This window comes from Corapipo altera, unplaced genomic scaffold, assembly GCF_003945725.1.
Source record: "Corapipo altera isolate COAL_440 unplaced genomic scaffold, ASM394572v1 0, whole genome shotgun sequence".
NCBI classification, from domain to species: Eukaryota; Metazoa; Chordata; class Aves; order Passeriformes; family Pipridae; genus Corapipo; species Corapipo altera.
Window position 1 is genome coordinate 69,552,008 of NW_020884872.1, and position 27,506 is coordinate 69,579,513.

Consider the following 27,506-nt stretch of genomic DNA (forward strand, 5'->3'; position numbering starts at 1 on the left):
CTGATGGGTGTTTAGGTGGGGGAAGGCGGAAAAGGAAAATTATGTTTCCAAATTGCAAAAAAATTGTTTAAAAAAATCAAAGACATGCTTTTCATAGGTATTACATGGTTAAACAGCTTTCCCAACTGCTCATATGCATCTACAAAACATCCATAACAGGCACTGCATTTTATAGTAAGAAAATTCTTCAAACCCACTTTTCTGGCTGAGCCATTATTGAACTTTGGCTGTCGCAGGAACAGATATATTTTAGGTTCAATTGCAAGAAACATGGCCAGAAAATGAGCTTGAAGATTTAAAAAGCCAGCATGCAGGTCAGGTCAGAGAATGTATTTATTTCTGCTCCGTGTACATTGATTCAAAGTAGCAAGAAAAGAACCAGAAAAACCTTCTTCCAAAGCTATTACAGGTAATGCTAGATCCAGGTTAATCTGCATATGCAAAAACAAGTACTTATGGATTCAGCTATGAGACAAAAAGGTAACATTTCACATATATATGCAAAACTACTAATTCTCTATAATATACAATCAGAACAAAATAATTAATCTAGACATCCATCTACGTGGACAACAGCCTGCATGCTGTTATTATAAAGCAACTAATGCTACTGATATTTGTTTCTATGAGGTTTCATCAGCAGATTAAATATTAAACAGATACAGAACTTTAACTTGCCTACTTCATACATGACACAAAGAAAGGCAGACGGAAAATTACGTCAAAAGAAAAATAATGAAATTATTTTTTAAAAAATCATAGAAAATCAATAACACTTTATTAAAAATAAAGTAAAATAAGTGTTCATGAATATTGGCCATTTAATCTAAAAGTTATTTATAACAGACAACAGTAACTTATGACTGATAAGCACACAAGCCCCATGCTTCATTATTTTAAAACCTGAGGTTTCAGAAACAATCATGTCAAAATTTTGAAAGCTTGGCTTTTGAATCACCAATGTGGGAGCAAGCAATATTGTTTGCACAGAAGAAATACTTGGTCATATAAAACTATGAAAAAATGGAAGCAATGAAGAATTCATTGGTAACTTGCTTCGCTAGAAGGGAGAAGCTAAAGGTAGGCTACAGATGTGGGACTTATTCAACTTAAGGCAGGTGTTTCCATTTCAGCTTCTCAGACTGGATGTCTTATAATCAATGTAAAAAAAATAAGAGCCGGTTCATCCCATTTTAATACTAACATCTACAGCAAATCACCCAGAATAAATGCTTATAACACCTATATTTCTCCAGTGTCTCTAAAGGGAACTTGACGTGACTAGTGTGTTCAGCAAACGTCTGAGTTTGGAAAGATGACGCCCCAGTTATCCAGATAAGAAAACACTCATAGTGAAAACCCCCAAAACGGTGATGCTGACTTTGTCCACAGGCTTTTTTTCTCCATAATTCTCTTTTGAGACTAGCAAGCCTTGTAAGATGCAAAGCCACTAGGAGAACACAAAGCTGCTTCTTACCACCTCCAACTTGAAGGACAATCTATTTATTTCTGTTTATGAATACAGACAATTTATTTCCCTAAAAACTGTTTTGAATAATAAATTTAGCCATGTATAGCTAAAATCAGGATCAAAGTGAAAAATCTGAAAACACCTTATAAAAAGGAAGACAAATCTGCTAAAGTTACTGCACCTGTTCCTTCTAGACCTCTTGTATGAGAAAGGGGCAATGCTAATGCTCATGAAAGTTCCTTCTGCTATTTCTCCTGAAAGTATCAGAGTGGAGGAAAGCAAAGGAGATTAGAAAAGAAAGGTGTCTGCAACTCCTGCAACAATGGACATTGCTTATAGGCAACACACAATGCAGTAGGTTTATAGGATTGCTTAACAGTTTTACCATTTATCTATCACAAAAAGCAAGAAAAAGTGTAGATTCTATTTTCTGCTAATATTCCGTAAGGAAGGTTATCAATTTAAATAATAATAAGGAAATGCCTAAACAATTATAATAATCTTGGAAAGCAGAGAAAGAGAATTGCTAAGATTTTCAGCATACCGGGTGGATTATGAACCAAAGTATTTGCAGAAGTACTTGTAGTAGTAGAGGAAATATTGAACAAAATTCTGCTAAAATCATTAACTGTGTTAATATCATATCATATGATAACACATATTAAACTGTGTTAAAATATTGAACAAAACCGTGTTAAATCATGAAATCATACTGAGCTTCATGAGATTCCATTAAACAGTACCGGTTCCAGTATCAATCCCTGGGCTACACTGTTAGTGGCTGACCTCCAGCAAGCCCTCATGCTGCTAATCACAACATAGTCTGGTAGCTCAGTTTTCAACCCACCTCACTGTTCATAAATCTGTTTTGTATTTCATCATTTTGTCTATGATGATGCTACAGCAGATATTGTCAAAAGCCTTTCTAAAGTTTAAATAAATGGCATCCTTTGATCTCCCATCATCAACCATGCCAGTTACCTTGTTTTTGAAGGCTATTGAGTTGGTAAAGCATGATTTCCCCTTTGTACAAACATGCTGACTGCTCCCAGTCATCTACTTTTCTTATGTTTGGAAATTAATTATAGGATTATTTGCCCCATCACTTCCACAGGGTTATGGTGAGGATTACCATGCAGTAGTTCCCGGATCCTCTTTCTTGCGCTTCCTGAAGAAAGGAGTCGCATTTGCTCTCCCCTAGTGGCCAAGAGCTTTCAAAGACTACCAGGTCAGACCATGATGCCAACCAGCTTCCTCAGCTTGTGGTTGCATCCTGCCAGGTCCTATGGACACAAGCATGTCCAGTTTGTTTCAAATGTTGCCTAACCTGTTATCCCTGTACCAAGGGTAAGGCCCTAGTTCAGGCCTTCCCAATTGGTCTCTGGGAAACAGGATTCCTGAAGGCGTCCTGAAGGTAAAGATGGAGGTAAAGGCAGTATTAACTACCTGGGTCTTTTCCATCTCCATCACCATCATTCCCTTTTCTGCTGAGTGAAGTTTACAAAGTCACTGAGCCCTCTTTCAGAATGGGCTTTCTAGATGGAGGAATAAAAACATAACAATAGATTACGCAGAAGCTTTCTTAACCCTGAAACCAGGTAAAGGACAAACTGTAACACTACTTTTACTTAAGAGGCCCGTAGCATTTAGTATGACAAATCTAAACTTAAATTACATTATTACTAGCTTCTAAAGAGAGAACTGCTGATTTTCTCATTCCAGAATGGATTTAGAATTGGACTTGTATACATACATTTTGTTTATCCTCAATTCACTGGGCAGAAAATTACATTTCAGACCCTGAAATTCCATCTTGTGAACTTAATTTAGTTTCTGGTATTTTCCTTTTCTTGTCATCCTTCTTTCACCCTTGCATCTTTGTGTGATAGTACCTCTGCTGCAGATTAGGCTTTTTACTTTGGAATGAAGACTCAGAAACTAGTAGAAATTTAATGCTCAGATGATTGTCCATAGAGGAGTCAGTAACTGACCATGATAATCCTAAACAAGTCTTATCAGAAGTACTTTAATTGAACATTGAACAAACTGGTACTGAGTTTTAATTACTTTTATGGTAATTAAAGTTATGTCTTGCTGGACAGACTGGTGATTCAACTACACTGGACCACGAATGCCATGCCTACATTAATACCTGGGGCTGTTCTCTGGCCACAAGGCCAGATGTAATGAAACAGGTTACAAGCGCACCATAAAACATTATCTAAATGCTGGTGGCAACATCCAGTTCTCTCTCAATTCCTCAGCTCTTGTCAGCTTCTGAACCGTGCCTGAGAATTGTTAGGGGGGTTATCCAGGCAAAATGAGGAAGAAATGGAGCAGCTTTGCAAGACAGGGATTTCTCTGACTTGCATACAAGGAACAGGAGAGAACAGACAGGCCAGTAAGAGACTGACTAGCTTAAAGATCCTAAACAAATTAGGAACTACAGGACAAATGAGATTACACCTAGAAAGATGACACTTGTTGACTGTCCCTCTCCTTACCATTATACAGACTAAACATCATGCTTAAAAATTATTTTGCCAGCCCTTTTTTGCATGCAGCACAAATTAGCCCAGAAAAGGTTTACTCAGAAGAGCAGACAATTCACAACAAATCTAGCACAGAGATGGCTCAATCTCTGACATATTCTGCAACTAAAGCATGTTGCCATTACAGCCAACATGAAACAGTAACTCCAAAGACACAGAGGAAAACCTCACAGAAAGTCACAGCAATACCCTCAGACAGTTCTAAAACAAATAAATAAACAAAAAACCCACTACCCAAGCAGGTCGTTGTAAGAGGAGCCACTACACTGTATCACACACAACATACATTGTTTAACTACGTACATTTTTCCCTGCAAACAGTGATGTCTTCCTGTAATCGAAGGGAAGGATTTCCTCTTTTAATAAATTTTAAGCGTAATTTTAAGTATAGGATTACAAAGCATGAACAGACATATGTCAGGCCTTCAAAACTGTATCTGAATATAATACTGCATTTTAACTTTGTGTAGCAGCTATACATTAATATATCCTGTGTGAAGAAGAATTTATATTGATCTCATATTGTGAAGCACTCTGCAACTTCAATTTCCCAGAAACCCCAATAAAGTAAGTTTTGAGCTACTCGAATCAGGCTCCTAATTTGAGATCCAATCCCCAAAATGCATATAAACCACATTCCAAATTAACAACTCTTAATTAGTAACAATAAAGAAAATTAATATGAGAGCTACAGTTGACTAATTTTTTTTTTTTATCAGAAAGGATTTCATTCAAAAGGGCATCTTTTATCATGAGAAGCAGTAAAAAAAACCAAACAAACTTCCAGATAATTCTAGTTGTGTTCAAAGGGTTTTCAATAGGTAGTCTTTTGTAATTAGGATGAATTACACTATTTACACCCATCCTCAGGCAAACAGTCTCTGAATCCCAAAAGATTAATAAAATACCAATTTCTTAAAATTATTGAAATTAGGCAAATATTTCAGAATCTCCTAAACTCGTTATTTAACTTCAGGTACAGTAAGACAGCAATAAAATGAAAATTAAGAAAACATTGAGATTTTTTATTTCAGAGATTCCAAGATTATCAGGTGCTTTGGATACAGCATGCTCCAATTAAATATGTAAGGCTAAGTATAAACAGCTGGAAGTTGGTTACCTACCAAGTGCACCTAGCAAGTCTACTACAGTTTCTGAAAGTAAACAAGCACTATTAAAGAAATATATTTTGAGTGATTTATACACAGTGCATAGACCCATCTGACTGCCAAGAGAACATACTTCAATGTCATTACCTACATTAACTTATGTGAAGATTGCTCTTCAGAACAGGAACAAAATACACATCAGTAAGAAGGTTAAATCAAAGCTACTTAGATAACTTTTAAGTCTAATTCTTTTTAAACACTTTGCTGATAAGCTTTTGATTACAGCAGATGCACTACTGTAAGACTTTAAAAGTAATGTCTGTCTTTCATGCAATAAAATTATACGTATTTCACAACTCTCTGAAAAAAATTATTGGCAATCTATCCAATCCATTAGCACAAAAATATTTCTTTATGGGCCAAAGGTGGGCATATTTTTACAGTGATTCCGCTATTCAAGTTGCATCTTAAATCAGATAAAGAGAATAAAATATCCTGTTGTGTCTTGATGGCCAAAGAAAGACTTACTCAGAAATAATGTCAACAAACCCTCACAGACTTACTGCACATGGAACGTAATTAAAGCTACTACCATTTGATGTAAAGAGTGACTGGCTTGTTCTTTATTATTTTAAAACATTTTTGTATGTTTCCTATTTTGCTAACATTTGTTAGGACTCTGATTTTCTTTTTATAAAATTCAATACATTTTATATTGATATACTTTTTTGTAGACAAAACCAGTATAATATTCATATGAATATGAATTCAATGTTGCTTCTTGAAAATTATATAAACATACAAAAAAACCCCTATTATGTTTCCCAGAGATGAGCATTCAGCACAAGTTCGAAGATTTCACTCTACACTTTAATCATTATCCTCTAGAAAGGACATAGCAGAAAGCCAAAGGGTCAAACTGGCAAACTATGTTACTAATCCAGATTCTTTTTTCACGTCCTATTTCTAAGGCAGCACACATAGAAACTTGTGCTGAACTCAGGACACAAGTGCTGTAATTGCTTCACAAGAGAGGAGGTAGGATATTCAAATCTTCACCAAATTAAAATACTGAACACAGATCATTATAAATCAAGACACATACCGTACCCATAATTTTAAGCATCCTTATTAAAAGTAATTAGACTTTGGCAAGTCTTTCTCAATTAACATGACCAGTCAAAAGAAAAAAATAAGTCATACATCCTGGCTGTTTTATCTCCATGATTCACGAAACATTAAATAATTTATTCACATCACTGTTGAACAACTTTTGAGTGGGTTTTTTACATACAACCCCCCTTCTTTCCTTTATTATTTTCATCATTATAATTTACATGCAAATATAGTGTCAAATCAACTTACTTATTTTAGAAAGTGACTTTGCTAGACTGTACGCTGGTCTGAACTCCAGAAATGCTTTGAGAGAGTATCTCAAGACTTCTAACTGCGATAATATGTTCACTGGGGGAAAAAAAAAAAAGGGAAAATTTGTTACAGAATACTAGCTATTCTGTTGTAAAATCAGACTAGCAACCTACATTCTTACTTTGAGTAGCTGTGTAAAGTACTGTTAACCACTGACCTTTATTACATTAGTTCATAGCAACACCACACTGCTTTTACAAAAGTAGAGATAACATGTTGTCCCACAGAATACATAGAGCTTATTTTGGCTGGGAAGACAACACCTGAGGCACAGGCATACTGCTGTGAAATGGAGGTGTGCCTGTTCCTGGGAGAAGCAGAAAAACCAAAGTATTTTTCTCACCTTCTGTTCTTAAAAACTGACACATCAGTGAATAAGCATTATTCAACAATAATACAGACTACCTGCATATGAAAATGATGCAGGAGAAGAAAAAAAAGCCTACAAGACACTAATAATAGTACTAGAATTGGATTTTCAGTGATACTTAAACAAACATCGCCAACTCACAATATGAATGGCTTCCAAGTAAAACTTAAACATTATATTTTGACCTTTTCAATTTCTGTATTGTTTATTCTATTTTCTACAGAAAATTAACATTCCCAGCCAAAATTTCATGTCTTTGCTATGCATAAAGAGGAAACCAAAAAACAACATCAGCAACCTTACAAAAAGAAATAGGAGTAAAAACTCACCCTACACTTCCCTAGATTAAAATTAATAAACACAGACTAATTTTCTTTTGTGCTTTTGAACATGGTAGCGTAGACATTTAATGATGTTTAGCTAATGAATTTTAATTTTGTGCCCCTTCAGTTAGTTCAATTTACCTTTCCTAGGTAGCTCTCTCAAGACATGGTCTCCTAAGACGCCTTCATTGCCCACTCTGTCTTTATACAATTCTTTCTTTTCTCATTAAAAAGTAAGAGGTTTATCATGAAGATTACTCAGGTTAAGAAAAGACACTGTTCACTTTTGCATGGTCCTGCCAGGGTAAAGTTCAGTCATGGCTACGATAGTATGCTGAGCTGAAGGCATGTCAGCAGATACGTACAAACTCCACTAATTAAGATGATGAATCTCTCCACTAACAATAAATGGCCCTATAATGTTGATTTCTGCCTTGTGCCTGTGTTGGGTTTTTTTCTTTTTAAAGATAACCATGAAATAGTAAAAACTAAGACTTTGATATCAGCAGTTGACATTAACCAAGCCCTGAAGCATGCAAAGAACAAAAAGAAATTAAGTGCTTTGTGGAAGAAGAAAAAGGTATATCTGTGCAGCGTATTCCTTTGGCAATGGCATGGTTTCTCCATACAGTCATAGTTTCTGTCCTCCCCTTGCCATGTGGGAGTGAACACTGACATGTATGGTATCCCCAGGGATACCATTCTCTGGTTAGTCCTGCTTAGGCATATGTGAATGACTAATTTTATGACAGCAGGACAGACAGATGTGTCATGTTTCTCACGTTGCAGCTTTCACTTCTAAAGAGTGAGCTTCTAACTATCACAGTTAAGAAAAAGGTGTAAAACAAGCCTATGGCATGCAAGATGCCTTCCCAAGGCTGCACCAAGTCTGAAACAAAAGTCCCCATGTATGAACTGAAATATATCCTTGCACCTAGATTCCTTGATGTGTCACTATTCACTATTTTACTAGTTAAGCTCTTTAGGACAGAATAAAAGGAAAGAAAACAAGAGGTGCATGACTTCAGACTAAATTGCAACCATGCCCTAAACACGAGACAGGTTAATGGCGATATAAAAGACTTAGTAGAGATATAGGGATTAGAAGAATGTAGAGTAGACAAAACGATAAAGATTTAAAATATTTCTATTAAGAGATGATTAGACTGAAACAAGGAAGTAAGAATTACCATATTCTTCAGAAGGCTTCAGCACTGATCCAAAAGACTGCAGACAAAGTCTGTCTATACTTCTATTTATTATCTGTCTATCTATCTATCTATCTAACTATCTCAAGTGCTCAAGATCAGGTTGGGTAGGGCTTTGAGCAACCTAACATAGTGGAACATGTCCTTGCCCACAGTAGGGTGGTTGGAGTATATGGATTTTAGAGGTCCCCTTCAACTCACACTCTGATTCTATGATGCAGCTCTGTTTCCATTCTAACATTCGTTTACAGCATGAAAGGCAAGGGTTTAGAGGACTTCAGGCTTACTTTGTTAACCTGTTTTCAAAAGCAAATCAAGTAAAGCTTCTCCCATGCTGACCTACCAAACGAAAGACTATACCCATCTTTCCATCATGCTCCATCAATTGCTTATAGGAAGCAATTTGCATTACCTTTGAGTTAAGTGTTCTTGAGTGTACAGTAATACATCTGCCTTGGATTTTGTAAGCATAATGGCTGTGTTCCAGACACACAAACTACATGAAAGTGCTTATATCTGACACAGCACAAACAATGGAGTATTATTGCTAATGTGGTAATTTGGGAGGGTGGAAAGAGAGAAGAAAGAAGAACTGCATTAAAAAAAAAAATCACATAATAAAGGAGACATCTGGCTGGACACAACAGAGTACAGGTGTTGAAGATCACATGCAAGGCTAATATTTAATATGGTTTTTTTTAAAAAAAATATGTTGATGTACAGGAAAAAAAGCAAAAAGTTACAGCAGGGGAAAAAAAAAATCAAAAACCCCAAACACAGAAGTAATTAAGGAGCAGAAAAAGTAGTTCAAAGATAAAAAGCAGCAACTGAGATACAGACAAGCTACAGAGGCAGTGCTATGACAGTCATCAACAGACCAAATCACCTTAGGAGGAACTTGTTTAGACACTGGGAAGCCCAGGAGCCTTGGGCATATCTGAGTCACATGACATGAGATCTGATAAGTTTTTTTGCATTTTTTAAGTTGGGAAGTAAAATAGGAAGTAAGAGAAAAGCTCTATTTCCTAAGGCGTTGAACTATTTCAACAACCTTAACAAAGGTACAATAGAGGCTCTAAATCCCACACAAACAGTGCTGGCCTGTGTTCTCTTTTAACATTGTATTCATATTCCTTCACCAGCGTTTCAGCTCTTGAAAAGGTACCCATGTAAGTTTAGCTGCCATTAAGGAATATAAAATTAATATTTAAATAATCAATAACACTTTTTTATATACTTCACAGCTCTTCAAAGATCTGTATGATTGCACTATTTCCCCCTGGAAATGTGAAAATCCTAATTTTTGTCTGGAAAGGAAGAAATCTAAATTTAAAAACCAGTATATTTTTGTTTCTATAAAGGATTTCATTTCCTCTGATCACTCACAGAAACACATCTTCAGTTTCAGTACGGATGAGCTGGTATTGATTTTCCCCCCCCAGAACCTTTTAAGTCCTCCTAGTAAAGATGACCTGATTGTTTTCCAACAAATCCTTTGTCCTCATGCTAATCTGTTGCCTATTTTTAGGCATATTTCAAATAATAAAAAACCAAACACAACAAAATATTCCAGACTTGCCATCAGCTTGACTGAAATTCACTCTTACACCTTGTTCCTACTTCTTAACAACTAGAGAGTTAAACTAAATTATTAACTCCTGACATTACAGGCTCCAGTGCAAACCAGGAATTCAAAGCACGCATTTGACTATTTAGTGATGTTAATTTCTGGCTATCACAAAAAATAAAATAAATAAATCAGCTAGACCGAAAAAGTCTGCATATCTCCAAACCACCCTCCTCCAGAAAAGTAATGAGATAAAGTATTAGAGCAGCAAGAGAGACTTATACTGTTTTTAAGTGGGAGTTAGGAAAAATGCAGTTTAAAGTTCTAGAGAAACAACTGCCTTTCTTTAAATGCAAAGTATTTAAAAAAACTCCTCAAGCAAGGAATGTGAAAGCAAAAATATGAAGTCTCTCTTTTTGGTTCCATCACTTAAACTCTAGTCACTGACATAATTTAACATGAAAGGGCACTTGATTAAATCCATCAATGAAAACTGTCTTAGGTTTTAAACCAGAATAAGTTCTGACTGGAATCAATTACCAAAAAGGTTAAAATATATCACATCAACAAACGATTAAAATAGCATTTCCTACCTGAAAATATAGACGGTCTTTTCTTAGGACGCCTTGGATGTATAGGGTCTATATTCCTAATATTTCTTTGAAACTTTCCTTTAAGATCATTTTCTAGCAGGATGTCTGGTGGCAGGCTTCTCCTTCTTGTTGTTTTATAACGAGTCTGATAGGAATTCAATTTACTATTAGTCCTGGAGTACAAGCTGCTGTCATCAACTGCCATTATAGAGCACTAACTGTTAGAGCCACCCCAGGAAAGCAAAGCCAGCCTGCAGATCCAGAAGTATTTGGACTAGTGGTTACAGAGCTGAGCAATCTCAGATGTTCTCATGCTCAACTCACTTGTTGGGGAAGTTGAGCAGGTGGATAGGCATGTGCTGAGACAGGTGTAGAGTTACTGCATCGCCCCTCCTTGCATCAGTGAAATAGCACAGGGAGGAGACAGGCCGAAATAATTTGTTTGAAAGTTCTGAGGTAATTAGGAAGTTCAACAAACCTGAGCTCAGCAGCACAATCTCAGCAAAGGGGGAACTACAATTTAACATGAGGCACTGTTTAGGGTTAGTATGGTTTATATTATACCCACAGCATTTCTCAGATCAGTTAATTAATACTTCGTGAACTTGGCAAGCTAAACAGGTGATGCTAAACCTTTTGGAAGGAACGGGAGAAATTATATATCTTGATATATATCTGTGTAGCTTTTTAAGTATTATATTGTGTTAGAAATGCAGAAGGATGCAAAGTCTGCTAGATTTTGTCTCGCTCCTCTTAGAATTGTATTGCATACGGCTGAAAGGTGAAATTACGAATGGAAGGATCCAGTCAATTCAGAAAAGCTGATAAATTAAACCAAAGTGATTTAAACCAAATGAACATTAAATTAAATATTTAACATTAGACAGCAAAGTGGCCATCTGTAACGCTGCTGCTTCATTTGAGAACGCACGCAGGATCACTCTCGAGGAGAAAAGACAACACAGAAAGAATAGTGTCTTGCAGAATATACCACCTAAGGAGTCTTTCTGCTGTGCCTTTTGCAATTGGACATGTTTATCTCGTATTGGCATTATTAGCCACCAGCGTGCTTGTAACAAATGTGGATAGAGCCTTTCCCAAATCTTCGTTTGCAAAGCCTAGCCATGATGATTATTTCTGATCTTACTGAGTATTCAGAAGATCATGAGCTCTGTTTATACATGGAAATAAGCTTTTGAAAATTCTACTGGACTCCAAAAGAGGTTTAGGTGGTGGGAATTAGGTTATAACCAAAGGGAATCGTATGTCTAAATTGCTCAGTTACATTTTAAAAATTCCTCTAGACACTGGTCTTCATCACTGGAGACCAAAACACTTTGTTCAAGTCCTTCAAATCCATAGCAGCTGTGGATCTCATCCTCTGTTTTTCCCAGCTAATAACCCCTCCCAAAAAAAAAAAAAAAAAAAAGTCCAAGAAGTTTTCCTTGCTTCTCCTTCTCTTCCAACTCCACTTGTTTTTTCAGCTTTGACCGAACCAACACAAAAATATTGACTTCATTCCTGATAACACAACTAAACCAAAATACATCAAAAAACCCCCTTTTCGAACCAACAGAAAATGCTTAAATCTGAGCAAATAAATATCTCTGAACCATGTGTAAAGACTGAGAAATAAGAAATATCAAATGCAGGAATTGACATTTGAGGAGCTTTAAACTGAAATCTGACAGAAGCTTTATATAAAATTTCAGTATCTTCAATAAGTGACCTAAGCATCAAGCTACAGGATATTCTGGAGACAGTTCTTAACTTTTCCTGCTGAAAGTACTCCAACATGTATAAATAATTAAATATTCATTAGAAGAGTGACTTGAAAGATACTGTCCCATATTCTAGCTGAGCGATACAATCGCTGCACTATACAATCTTACCTTCTGCAGCCCATGAATATTCATGCCATGTGGAACATTTCCAGTAGGAGAAATGGCCACTGAGACACTCAAATATGTGATAGTGGTCACACTTTATCAGAAGGGGAAAACCTGTCAAGAGCACAAATCCCTGATCCAGCAATAGTACACAGAAATCTAAGAACAGTTTACCCCTGAGTGGCCTTCAGGTGGAAATCCAGAAGACAGATGAAGACCCCAAACATCTCATCACTAAATTAATTGCCTTTTACAGGATCTGCTGTGGAACACACACTTGAAAATTCATTCAGAACTAGAAATCAAGACAGGCAAATAAATACTTGTTCTGAAAACTGAAAATCCTAAGCAGATAAAGCAAAAGAGTATGCAGTGGTAAAACAGAAACTGAGGGTGCTGGTGGTGTCTGAAAGTTGTTGAGAATGAGGCGCCTAAGTGTCATTTTAGTAGACTAACTCTATTATTTATCCCATCAAAGGTTTACACAAGATCCTTCAGAAGAGATTACTACAAGAAAGTAATCCTTGTGTTACATTCAGAACTAATCGTGAAAGTGCTCAAAGTATGAAAAGCAAAGCACAGGAAACCTAATTTGGCTAAATTTTAAGGCTGGCAAAGGTTCATAAGACTTCAGGCTTCTCTGGTAGGTTCTGTGTAGTTCAGTACTTTCTTATAATTTTAAAAGGTCAGTATAATAATCATTGGGTTTATCCATTACAGTCAAAGGCTAAATCAGAACATCATACCCCTTGCCTCCAACAGACTACTCAGTTGTAGTGTCTGCAGTTTCTATTATGAATTCTTTTGATCAAAATTTGATAAATCAATGCTAAAAGTAACTGATGTTTGATAACTGATTTGTGTTTGGATGTCTTTACTGCAGAAACACAGAGTTGATGTTACAAAATCAGCCTGGTCCAGGTCATAAAAAAGCCAATATTCTCATAGGGGAAATTATCATTAGCTTTTTGTTTAATAATACAGCAGCAAATCTTGTTATATTTCATGTGCAGTAAGCCAAGTGTTATTATGACCGCATTAGAGCTGCCGTTCTCATTTTCAGCTGAAGAAATATTTGTGCTTATCAACAGCAGAAAAGGTTTCCTAAAAAGTGTTCTCAATGTGTCACCTTGTGCAGGTTGGCCCAGAAAATCTGTATTATGGAAGAAGAAAACCAACACCACAATGAATTCCTGTATGGTTTGGTAAAGTAACTTCTGTATCAGTGTACATGAATCCATGGCCCTTCCCACCATGCTGTACATACCAGAATAAAGTGGTATGTAAATACCTCCAAGGGAGGAGAAGGCCTCTTTAGCCATATAAGCTGGAGGAACTGCAATGGTATGAGAAGAAAGTTCAAGCTTTACTAACATTTTAAGCCAGCACGGTTCAATAAATCAAGCCTCATCCTTCTTGCCTGTGTCCCATGGAGCTTCTGTCCTTGTTTCATTACCATCCACTTCGTGAGGCTGCATAGTAAACTATGGCAGAAACCTAGGTTACCTTTTGTTTATTTATTCATTTTTAGTCATGCTGCCACAAAGGACAAAAATACAGGAGTAAGCATCCAGGACAGGGATATATGAATTGCTTCTTTTAGTGACTGTGCCTGGTTACCCTTAGTTAAAATATTTGTAAAACTAAGGTTACAAAGGCAATGTTCAGGCTACTTAATTAATTTGTCTGTGTTTTACAGGTTTTAGACATATTTAAAGAAATCAAGTTGTTACCAATCAAGTTGAATATTCTTGGGTACCTGCTTGCCCAGGAGACTGTTGAACAGAACTTCCAATTTAGAAAACCAATTTTGTTCTTTTGTTCAATGTAAGGACTTACTAGCCAGCTCTTATTCCCTATACACATCAGAACAGTCACAAATCTGCCAAGTTATCTGTGCCATGAAGTCTCTAACCTCTTTTGCTCTGCATCTCAAATACAAAAGCTAAACAATGCAAGAAAGGAAAACTGGGTATCAAAAAGTGAGGAAAATATACATCTGTTTAAATCCTCCAACTGTTACATAAAAAATTATTTGTTTAATTTTCTGGAATAACCTGGTTGTCTTAATCCATAGGATGTGAACATCTGACATGTTCTCTGCTTGAATTAACCCATTTCTTCCAGCCTAATGCTGTTATAAGAAGAGTCTGGATTAGGTCCAACTTCAGCATCCAAAAACCCTCTCCTTAGTCAAGCATCATTTTTCAGAAGTGAGTATAGGAGAAAAAGGTCAATAAACAACCAGTCATGGTCATCCTGTTAAAGACAGCAAAGAGATCATATTAGGTTCACATTAATTTCTACCCTTGTAGCAAACACTTGGCTCGTAGAATTGTGCAATTAGGGCTTAGTTTCCTACTACACCTGACCTTCGAGAAACTAAATAAGAGTATTAGATGTTAGTCATATCATGTACTACATTTACAGTTTTAATTTGCAATAGATAACTTAACATTGAATTGCAGTCACAGAAAAGAGAAACAGACTTTCAGCCCAGACAATTCTTCACCTCTCTCAAACACTAAAAGATAAAACATCAAGAAAAGATAGAGCTTTTACAGAGTTACTTTCTATGTTGGTATGTTGATTTTAATAGATGAATATTGACAAGAGATTTGGCTAAGTGTTTCAGCGGCATTGTCCTTCAGCTGAAAGAAGATAAGAACCTTTAAATGGAAATCATATTCTTGCTTGACAACAAACAAAATATATGGTAAAAGCTGTAATCTGATTCTAAGATATTAGTTCCTTACTGTTTGACCCAGAATGTGCACTTCCCATATCAAGTAGGAAAGATGACTTATATCGCAGCATTTCAAAAGCAAAAAAATTCATTTTCTAATGTCCATTTGTAATAATTTTATTTCACACTAATGTTCCCGTTACATGATAGCTGCCACAGTCTTATTTTCATGAGAACTCGAAAGCTGATCCTTCTCCAACAGGAAAGCATCACAAACCCTGAGAACAGGCATTTTCTGGCAGGGTAGAGTGTAGAGGCAGAGCACAGGAACCCAGCCAGCTGACAGGGCTCCTCACAGATGGCCTCAGAGCTGTCGGCACCCGAGTGGCAGCCCAGTGGCTGGGCATCTTCCAAAGATCACAGGCTGAGGGTGGAACTTGCCAGAATCTACACAAGGGTAATGCTTGATATTATTCCACTGCAATCTGGGACATTAAGCCTATGCTCTAGGTACAATGGTAAGAGAAAGACCTGGGGCTACGCAGGAATTTTACTTAGTAAGAGGTAGTATTAGTCTGGAATAAACACAGCAGATGTTCCTGGTTTTCCTATTGTGTTCTGTGTAGAAAGTGAATACTGTGAGCAACTAAAAACACTAAGGTTAAAGATTTCAGAGACATAGTGTTTCTATTTTAAACCACTTTTAAGTGTTCAGTATTCTACATAAATTAAATTTTGTTAGCGCATATGTATGAGGTAATAACAGCACTTCAGCTTCTGTAAAAAGTGTTAAATATATAGAGGAAAAAAATTATCATGTTTGAAACTTGTATGTATTTCTTAGAGAGGATCAATTTAATGAAATTTTTCATCAATTACAAAGAGTTTATTCTACACTTAATGTTAAGTGAGGCCACTGCCCAAGGTGATCACACAGACATAGGAAATCCAGTCTTCTTCCTTTCCTTGCCATGAAAACTAAAGGGTAATGAAAATTCTGATTTTTATGGATGAGCAAATACCTATGTGGTCTATTAATAACATTGACTTTTATAAATTCCAACTTATCAAAGTTGCATTGATTCAGTGCTGGATGAGAAATAGATAGAGCAGGCTGCCCTGTGGCAGAAATACTGCCTTGCCCAAGACTTTGAATTGATCGTGTTACATGAATTTTGTTAATGAAGATGAAAGAAGAAAGGCAGACAAAGCTCATCTCACCCTCCAGTACGCCTGTCCTTTGCAGTGTAATGGGACAGACCTAAATTAGATTTCACGTCTTTTTAATGTTGCAAGAAAAAGAAAAACAACAAAAAAACCAAAACATGGAACAGTGTATCAGAAAACACTTTGAAATAAGTATCACGCAGAAAAGAGAGGAGAGAAAATTCAGCTATATAGTTCTCTTAGATCCTTGTGAAGATGTATCTTTTCTCACCCTTCACATCTTCCTAAAACATCACACTCTAGTTAATGCAGGGTCACTTCCTCCTTGAATATCCATGCCTTCAGTCTTAACAGATTGCGTGTTACAACCTGATGCAAGGGTTCCATCTCAAACCACCGGGCTAGTATTTGCAGAGTGTTATGTCATTATCCATACAAACAAAGAGAAGCTAACAACTATCACCAGCCTTTGAAAACAGTAACAGCATTTAACTCTTTAATAGGTGTTTCCTGTTCTCAGTCTAGACACTACTTCGACATCCACATAATGAAACACATTTTGCATCATCTATTGCTAATTAAAGGTGAGATTCAGATCATTCAGTGTTGACTTCAGTTCACATCTGAGTGAAATCTATGTGCCCAAATCTTAGGGATCAAGACTGCCTTCTCTCCAGCACCATTTAATTTCTGAATAAAGACTGTCATGATCCTACATGTCATGCTGGTCAGGAGCTCTAAAATGCTTGTGGTTTTGAGATTAAAAAAAAATTAATATTTTGAGCCTCTGAAGAATATGACCTTTCTTTGTCAAATGGAGGAGAATCCATTTTGTGCTGCCTCTAGTGGGCTTAGAACAGCAGAAAGCACTACTGCCCACACTCCTACTGGTATAAGTTTCATCTGTACCCTCATGTTGGGGCACACTGTTTCCTAGATCCTCAACAGTGACATCTACTCATTTCAGAACTGTAGTAGTCAGAACAGCCAGGTATAGCTTGTTTTTCACGTAAAACAAATATAACCTGGAGAAAAGGAGGCTCATGGGAGACCTTATCACTCTCTAAAACTGCCTGAAAGGAGGTTGCAGCAAGGTGGGGGTCAGGCTCATTTCCCAGGTAATAACTGATAGAATGAGAAGAAATGGCCTCAAGTCACACCAGGGGAGGTTTAGATAGGGTATTAAGAAAAATTTCTTCACCAAAATGGTGGTCAGGCACTGGAGCAGGCTGTCCAGGGAAGTGATGGAGTCAGCATCCTAGAAGGTATTTAAAAGACATGTAGATGTGGCACTGAGGGACATGGCTGAGTGGTGGACTTGACAATGCTGGGTTAATGGCTGCATTTGACGATCTTAGAAGTCTTTTCCAACCTGAATGATTTTATGATTCTATGTAAAGTACCTATATTTTGCCTGAGTCCTAGACAGATGGATCTCATATATGTACTCAGGTCATACCTATATCACAGTGTTCTCAGGAAAAAGTGTACTCGTAACTACTGTTAAAGGAATTGGAGCATAGAACTTTTTATTGTTTTTACTTTTCAGTATCAACTCAGAATATGCTTGATTATATGCTGAGCCTGTAGCTTTCCAGCTTCTCCATGTTCTCCCCAAAAACCCATTTCATTTTCACACAAAGCATGTTGAACTGAATAGAAGAGCCACATTCAGCTACCATAATTCTGGAGTTTTAGTAACAATATAATAAATGTAGATTAATTTCATATACTGAAAGATAACCTAGGTTTATTCAACTGATTCTCTAAATTAGTGCTCTCAGTTTCATCTAGTGATCATAAAGGTATCTATTAAAGCAACAAAGGAGCACACAAACTGCAAGGTGTGAGTCTACCCTTCAGTTTTCTCCAGAGACAAAAGCAGTCTTTACAAAAGCATCTTAAATTTTTGTTTAAGATGGAAAATGCATTCCATCTCCCTCAATCTGCAAAATATCCTCCCCTTCCTAGCTGTCACACTCTCAGGAGAATCAGAACCACATGCATATTCTTGATGTCTGCCACACAGAAATGGGTTTAAAGTGAGTTGTCTGGCATGATTTAAGCACATTCCCTTTCACGGGAAGTGCGATTTACAGACTTATATACAGTTTGACTTAATTTTATTGTCTCTCTAGTACCAGTGAAACCTTCAATTTGCTCTCTATATCCCTGGCTGTGTTTCAGCTTCCTTAGAACTACCTATAAAACTGTCCCAAGTGCAAGAGTAATCAATATGAAAATGAAGGTATTCCATCAGGCCAAAGCTCTAGAAACATCAGAACACATCCTTACCAGCTACTCTGAATGCCTCAATGCGTAAATAATCTTTAAAATCTCCAGTTACAAACAAAAACTCTGATTTGCCCATGTTTAATTGTACAACAACAAATAACTGATTTGCCCATGTTTAATTGTACAACACCAAACTTCTGTGTCATAGAATCAACTGGATTGGAAAAGACCTCCAAGATCATCAAGTCCAACCCTTGATCCAACACCACTGTGGTTACTGGACCATGGCACTGAGTGCCACATCCCACCTCCCTTTAAAAACCTCCAGGGACGGTGAATTCACCACCTCCCTGGGCAGCCCATTCCAACGTCCAATTACTCCCTCTGTAAATATTTGCTTCCTAATATCCAACCTAAACCTCCCCTGGCACAGTTTAAGACTGTGCCCTCCTGTCCTACTGATTGCCTGGGAGAAGAGACCAATCCGCACCTGGCTACAACCTCCTTTCAGGGAGTTGTAGAGAGTGAGCCTCCTCTTCTCCAGACTAAACAACCCCAGCTCCCTCAGCCTCTCCTCACAGGACTTGTGCTCAAGTCCCTTCACCAGCCTCATTGCTTTTCTCTGGACCTGCTCCAGCACCTCAATATCCTTCCTGAACTGAGGGGCCCAGAGCTGGACACAGTACTCCAGGTGTGGCCTCACCAGCACTGAGAACAGGGGAAGAACCGTACTTTTATTATACATACTTATTTTGCATTTGAACAGTATTAATAAGGCCCACTTATTGCATCTAATACTGCAATATAGTAGGATACTTCTTTCATAATAGAAGTAATAATTTTTCATAATTTTTCTGTGTAGAGACTTACTCCCTCTCTCTGCATGCCTCTCTTCTCCCCCTCTCCCTCTCCCACCTGCAGTAAGGAAAGCATTGCGTGGGCAAAATGAGAATGGCTTAGGCAAACTTCCTCTACACAAGTTCATAAATGTGGATTTAGAAGCAGACTGGAGCTCCTCTTGCGGTGTCACAGAAACAGAGAGAGCAAGAAAAGGAATAGCTACCTGAATATAACATGTAAATTTCTCCCCCTCACTCCTGCCACACTCAGAGATAAAAGTTGACAACCAGTACACATGTCAAAAAAATCAGCAAATGGAAAGGATGTGAGGAAACTCAAGGTCTCCAAACCACAGGAAGTAGTTGCCAACAGTAAGTAACTGAGACATGGTGCTGCCTCAAATAACAGCGAGCACTGCTTGGCAAGGACAAGCAAGGGATGACTCCTAAAGCAAGCTTTAAGGTAAGTGAAAAATTCCAAGTGCTTAAAGAATAAAAAAGAGGGGAAAAAACCCACAAAACACGAAAGAAAGAATAAGAGACACGGTACAGACTTATTTGAAGTCAGAGATATTTTAAGGTACTCTTTGTCCACCTTGTTTCTTGAAGATGAGAACCTAACTAGTGAAAAAGCATTACATTTTTAACCAATGACATCAAAAGCTCCCAATTTTACTGATTATTTTTCTCCAACTTCTTAAAGCATCACCTGCATGACAAGATGGCTTCTACATCATGCCCAAAACATTGTTCCTGCACAGGACTGGAAAAACATCATGTTCTATTACACTGCTATAAATACGACACAATTTATATAGCCTATACAATAATGTTAGATTTAAGGGAGCGTGCCTGTGCATTTTGCATAGATATACAGATAGAGATATTTAATGTGATTAATAAAACAGTACATATGTATACTGATTATTCAATTTTCCAGTAATATTCAGATTAGGATCTCAATGGACACAGTTACTATTAATACAAGCAGAACAAGAACAAATTAGAAAAACATTTAAAAATTCCAATGAGATTATTTGTGACCACGTGCTGCCGTGAGTTAACTACAGTTTAGACTAATTTGACAATTAATTTGCAAGAACAACAGTAAATGCATTCAAAACAGTATTAACAGGAGAGAGTAATTGTGTCCCCTTTGCAAGCTCCCTAATACAGGCAAAATGACAAAAGAGGTCATGTGCTTAACAGATGGTCCCTTTAGGGGTTGTGTTGCTGGAAATTTTCAACTAAGACAACACAACCTTATTCTGAGCAGTAACACATATGAAAACAACTCAGAAACACACAGTGTTAGTGTTAAATAAAACTGTGCAGTAACCTAGTGTAAGATAGACACTCACCGTAGCAAGTATATATTTTGAGACAACTGTTTGCCCACTGACTGTGAACATTAATCGACACGTTTCAGCTCTCTGAAGGAAAGGAAACACCCTTCCACTCCTTAATGTCTTCTACTGTTATCTCTATACAGAGCATCAGAAACAGAGAATTTATTTCACAGAAAGTCAATTAAGAGCTTAGTTAGCGAGGAAAAAAGCTTGCCAAGGGAGATAAATCCTGCAATGTTCCCAAAACTTAGGGAGACTCCCACTGAACTCTTCCAGTACTTCATTCCACAGTCAAGAGAGGTATGTGAAACAGCATCATCTTCCTGCTTCTTCCAAGTTTAGCTCCAGGCTTTATAATGCCAAAATTAGAATAAGTGGCAAAATACTGAGGAGCAATAAATTTTTCAGCTGGACTGTATGTAGGCTAATTAGGACTTTGAGGACTCAGGATGATAATCCTGAAATTAATCCAGATTCAAAGATACTCAAACAAAGACCGTGCAGCCCTGTTGCAGTATCCTCACACAGCTTGGATAACCTATAATTTCCTGACATTTCAGATTAGTTTCAAGAGGAATTTGAAGAATTAATGCCTGTGATAGCATAGAATATTATGTTCTGGCTTATCTCTGGGAAGTCAAGTTGTTACCAGTCTCTAGAACAGGCAAATACGTTGTTGAACACTTCTGCAATTATGCATACCTCCAAGAAAAAGTGGTAATAGTATAGAAACTAATTATTTTCAGGAAGACATATATCAGTAAGGTAAGTCCTTCAATCAGTTTGCTTCAGGAGTCATTACCCTTACATTTTCTGTAGTTAAGAACCACTGTCATGTTAGCAGTATAAATTTAGCTGATGAAGGGACTCTGCACCTGAGAACGAGTTACAGCTATGGAAGTGAAAAAGTACCAGAGCAAGGATCAGACTAACTCATAGCACTTGACACTGCTGGTCACATAATTTCTGTCTTTCTTAGGTGGAGGAAATTATTTGCGGGCTATCTATCCAAGTCTTGACTCCAAAAGCAGAGTATTAAGAAAACAGCTCTTTTGGCATAGTGTGCAAATGTAAGAAATATTTCTGTGGAGGATGAAAACTAGCAGTGGGTCCCAAAGGGACCCAAGGAAATCCCCTTCATTTCTACACAGATTGGAAGCATGTGGAGAAACGGGTGCAGTTCAGATAGAACTTCTTCTCAGCAGAAATGACTCAAGTCTAACAAGCAGGACACATCTTCCATGGGAAAGAATACAGCACAAGCACATAAAACCCAAGAGATTAGTGTAAGGGAGGGTCATCTGACCAACCATATGCAGAAGCTGCAGAGATCTTCCTGCTAGCTAAAGACAGGCTTTTGGAAAGTACTGGGGACTCACAGGAATTAAATAACAAAGCCCAGTTTCAGCTTGGGAGCCTAGTCTCCAATACCTCTTTTACAGCCTGTGGAGAGAGCCATTGATTCAGGGCTGGGAATACTCTCTGCCTCTCCACTAACTATACTGAACAGTGGCAAAGACAAAGTCAGCTTTTGGGAGTTCCTGTTCCACAATGATAGGAATATCCCTCTTTCTTTGGTAGAAGATGCTACAACTCATCTATTTCCATGTTAATATTTCCTTCTTGTGAGAAAATTTGGGTTTGGATGGAGCTAGTTCAGTTTCAACATTCAGGTGCCTTTATTTATAAAGCTGAGAAATCCCTTGCTTTGAGATGGCTTTTTAAAATACAGAAATTTGTGGATGATGATCAAGTCATCTTGTAAAATTCTGTTCTATAAATTTAAACAACTGAATTCTTGAGGACTCACACTATAAAAGCAAGATACAAGGACCTTGAAAAATTCCACAAGCCTCTTTTTGGAACTCTCTCCCTTATTCATACCTCTTTGTTCAAAGTGGAAATATCAAGGCACCAGATACAGCAGTTTAGTACCACAACAGGGGAAACTGTCTTTTCCCCTTAACTACAGACTTTTATTGACAGTTACAGATGCTTACACTTTGAATGCTCATACAGGATAGATGAGAGTACCTTCTACACTACAGCAATCGTGAGTGAATCACAGTAAACCAAAAAGGATTTTCCTCCACCAGCAGAGCTGCTCTGCTGGGAAGAGCTCAGATGTGAGTGCAGACTTGCCGAGACTGATAATTTTTTTTCTGCCCTAAGCAGAGGGCAGGAGCAGGCTTCATCTCTCATTATTTGTTCTCTCCTAATTTGTTCATACAATTCCCAAGCTTGATGTATCATCACTTTAATTGGGAATGGCAAACTAATGCGCTGAACTTTCTTTGATGGTCAGAGTGCTATATAAAAAGATGCACAGAGTCAAAGTGAAAGATTCAAAGGGGCTTTATCTTCCGGTGTCTAGGACAATGCTGAAGAAACTGAAAAAATATAATAACAAGATTCTTACAGCAATTCTTACAGCAATTTTTGATGTTTCTACTTAGGTATCAAATTTATTCAAAGTTGGGAACTGAAAACTTCCAATATTATGACATAACCCTAAATAAGGGCACCACTGGATTGGAAATATCTTCCTGTCAAATCATCTAAAGGAAGGTGTCTAGCAGCAGATTTCTGCTGCTATTACTGTTGCAATTGTACCAAAATTGGCAATTTTGGTTTGCTACTGTACATCAACCTCCACATTAGGCAATGTGTGTGTGTGTGTGTGTGTGCGCATATCTATGTGAAAGTATGTACAAAAACACAATGAAAAATAAATCACAGTCTGCAACCTAAGCTAAAATTTTTCAGCTCTCTTTCTGGAAACACAGAAAGTAGGTCAGCACATATTCCAAAATAGCACATCAGCACTAAAAGCAAAAGGACTTTTTAGCTCATCTCTCTATAGGGGAAAATGGAGAATAAAAGCCTTTTCCTTATTCTGCTATACGGAGGAACATGTACAAGAAAAAATTGCTTATACTTTAAAAAGCCTCCAAATGAGCCACCTATATGGGTTAAAATGTTGTCTGTTTTAATCAAAGCAAAATAACATTAAGTGGAACTATTTAAGCTTTATCTAAATATAACCAAGGGGAAAGCCTGAATGTTTAAAATGTGTTTAAAATGTTGTGCTGGATATGTATCACATCCTGTTCCCTGCACATCTTGTTCCTTGTATCAAAAACCTATTTGGTAAAATATTTACTTTGGAAATAACGGGATACTGTCTGTGATTTTGTTGTTCATCTTGTGATTTATTTTTGAAGTATTTGGTGTTGCAATAAGAATTGCTGCCTATTTTGTGAAAACTTTCATGCTAGGCACACTTTTAAAAAAATATATTTTTTAATACTCAATGCAGGTCTCCCACTTCTATATTTGTTCTTCTTCTATTAAGGAAATAAAAAGGTTAAGCTAAAACCAAATTATTTAAGCACTCACATATCTTATAAAGATTCTTAGGAATTCTTCTGGAATTAATATTGATAACTCCTTTCATGAACTATTACAGTACTTTAATATGAAAAGAAAACCAAAATCCACTCTTAGGCAATATTAAATAATGCTTATCAGCCCTAAAATGTTATTACCTGATTCAAGTCAATACTGTTGGCTGCAACACAATGAATGATACTTCCCAGCATCTGTTTCTCAGAACAGATTTCAAGCTAGAACACTGATATTTTTAATTAGGAAAAAATTATATTGCCTCCCCCAAATTCCAAGTGTCAGCTTCATTTGGATCTCTGTGCTAGACTAAAGTGAATGAATGCTTGAAAGTTACTGAGCAGTGGTAGTGTGACCTTTTAAGTTCAGTGATTTCTATGCAATCAGCAGGAATTCCTAAAAATAACAAAACAAGTCTATTTTTAGCCTCATTCTCTGGGGGGGTTTTATTTTTCTTTTTTTTTTTTTTTTTAACTACCGGCATACTTGTGTTCCATCTCAGTTCTTGGACACCTAGCTCTCATTTGTTTTCCTGCATCAATATCTCATCCAGCAGTTTGTGAAGTACTATAATCCATGTATATATGTACAAAATTTAGGCAGATATACAACTGGACTCTTCCAAGAGCCATGCTCCCTAAGAAGGGAGATTAAAATGGAAAACAACTTCCTGACCCCACAGCTGCTGGGATCTGCACTTTTCTTCGACACTCAATAAACCAACGCTTGCTATCATAACTTAAGTAAAAATCAGGAACTTCCTATGTAACACAGGCTACACAATTAACTAAGAGAAGAAACTATACAGTTTCTCAAACTCTGATAAATGAAGCCAAAATACTAAAATAAAATAAAATGGTTGAATTTTTATGTCCTGTGAGGTCTCCACCTTGCAAAATTTTAAAACTGTAGCCTAGCAAATAAAACGCATAATTAAACATGTTTAATTGCATTCCTAGATTACTGCCAGATAGCTTGTCACATGCCTTGCTGGGTCTAAATAGACAGTTTTCATTTGTTACTTCTAAAAGCCAAAGGCACAGAAGTAATTGAGTTCAATTTACAGCTGGACAAATATACTATTAAAACTATCAAATAAATAAAATAGTATAAATTTACAGTGAAGTGTTCAAATAAATAAGGGAAAATAAGACAGTTGTGTTTATGAGTAGCAAGAGATATGATCTCCCCTCTCTCTAGCATTCTCTCACTGATGCCAGCAATGTCATCCTCCAAAATCTGAGAGATCTATGGTCACACATTCATCAGACTACAGTTCTGCTAATTCTGACATGCCATCAGTGTAATTAAAAAGGAACACTGCTCTAATTGGAGCAGAAATGGAACTAAATCATTCCCTCTGTTCCCTGGGATCTTTTCTAAACTATAAAAGACAAGAGATTTCACAATAGCTCATTATATAATTTGGTCTGGTATTAGAAAATAAATGCCCACAAATATACCTGCAAATTCACATAGTTCCATCTCTGAGTTCAAGGACATCTGCTAATATGCCAAATTTGTATTCACTGGAGTGGGAAGCCTGCTATCATGACATACTGTTTTCACTCAGAAGCCACTAGCTTAACTGCTGAGAGATTGTATCTTCTTAAACTGCTTCTGAAGGAGAAACGTTAGTATAATCAGTTGCTTGAAGGCACAGTAAAACAGGTAAACTAATCCAGAAGTGGTCAGACCTAGTATTTTCTGAGCTTACTTAATCGGGATGTAGGAGGTCCTAGAATTACAGTTGCAAGGTAGTCTAGGAAACAGCTCTTGCATTTCCCAGCTTACAGGCTGTTACTACATATAGTTGTACTTTTCCAGACCAGAGTCATCAGGCATTCCCTCCCGGCTCATGTGGTGCAACGTTACATGCTCAATCTTGTGTCTAGAGCACTAGAGATTGTGCTGTAGACTCCTGTGGCTGCAGTGCTCTACATAGGGTAGATGTCTGCCTTACACCCTTCAGTGACTGACATGGGAACTTCAGCAAGGTCCAACTGTACACGGGGTTGAAATTGCACATGCTGCCGTGGAGATGTGTCCTAGAGCCCTAACTCAAACTGAACTTACAGACTCAGCCATATGGAGCCCTTTTCATGCCAGCTGTAAGGTACATGTCTCTGGTGTACAGAACAGCTTATCTCTAGGCAATGAAAATCACCATCTTCATAGTGATCACACAGGTCTAGAATATATATCACACACTTACAGATCATTGTGCTCTACAGCATAAATACTTCCTCTACTTGTTTTGATCTGCACTGTCTTGGGTAAAAAATATCAAAATAAAAGAAACACTGAATAATAAATCGTATTATAATAATTGTCCCACTGTACTGAAAACCATTACTGAAAAATTTAGAAAAGCTGAAACAGAAAAATCTGTATTTAAATGATCAACAAAGAAAATAAAATAAACTACTCAGAAAAGTCTGTGACCTTGTTAAGAGCCTTTATAGTACTGCTCTTTAAAAGCAAAAGAAAATATGTCACTCCCCAGTGGAGTAGAACTGAGAGCGCTACGGAAGCCAGTACTACAGGAGAAACGCTGTTAACAATATAATGTGGAGTGACTTACAGTCAATTACACAGCAAAATTAATTGTCTACATGAAATCTTATTTTTATGGCAGAAGGACTAAATAAAGAATAATAATGGTTGGTTAAAACCCATTGAACCTTTTTTTAGTAGGAAAAAAATGTTTTCTTTTGTTAAAGAGGACAGTGATGTACTCACATTGCTATTTTTCCCCTGGTTCCTTGACATATAAATACACGGTAGCAATTGCAGCTATTTTAGATACTTAACTTAGTACACATGCAAAATGTTTATTCATCTGTTTTCAAACAACGTATCAGCATTTACAAAACCAAATACAGACAACTCTCTTCTGTAAGGAATTTCAGTCCAAGGAAGGCTTTAAGTAAACACTTGCACTGTATCAGATTAGCTAAAACCCACGTTTCTTCAGCTTCTGGTAATGGTTTGCCAGCTTTCACTAACATTAAGACAGAGTCCATAAATACTCATAGTAAAGTATGTGCACGATCTCATGCCACATGTGATGGCCTAAATATAGCTTTGCAATTCATATTTAAAGTGAGACCATAAGAAACCAAAACCTGTCATTGCCAAATATTTAAATTCATGCACACAATCCTTTTCAGTAAAAACTACATAAACATAAGCTTCCAAATACCAATTTGCATGTTTTATATTTTTCACCTATGCAAAAGACTGAACTATTTACTACAAAAAGGGTAACAGTTGCCACATTTATTCAATAAAAACATGCATTATTACATAAAA

At 37.0% G+C, this 27,506-nt stretch overlaps 1 protein-coding gene across 4 annotated transcripts in view; it reads right to left on the reverse strand.

The window, feature by feature from the left end:
- Positions 1 to 27,506, reverse strand: part of FRY (FRY microtubule binding protein) — a 234,520-nt gene that overhangs the window by 177,940 nt on the left and 29,074 nt on the right. The window contains exons 1-3 of one of the 4 annotated variants that reach the window (XM_027651340.1): positions 12,514 to 12,552; positions 10,622 to 10,766; positions 6,498 to 6,596 (exon numbers count right to left, since the gene is read on the reverse strand). The exons of 1 other annotated variant lie outside the window; for it this stretch is intronic. In XM_027651340.1, the coding sequence (XP_027507141.1) occupies positions 6,498 to 6,596; positions 10,622 to 10,766; positions 12,514 to 12,537 (268 nt within the window). In that variant the 5' untranslated portion in view covers positions 12,538 to 12,552. Of the gene's footprint in view, positions 1 to 6,497; positions 6,597 to 10,621; positions 10,827 to 12,513; positions 12,553 to 27,506 lie in introns of those variants that run through there. 2 more of the 4 variants (XM_027651330.1, XM_027651367.1) reach the window with 2 other exon arrangements.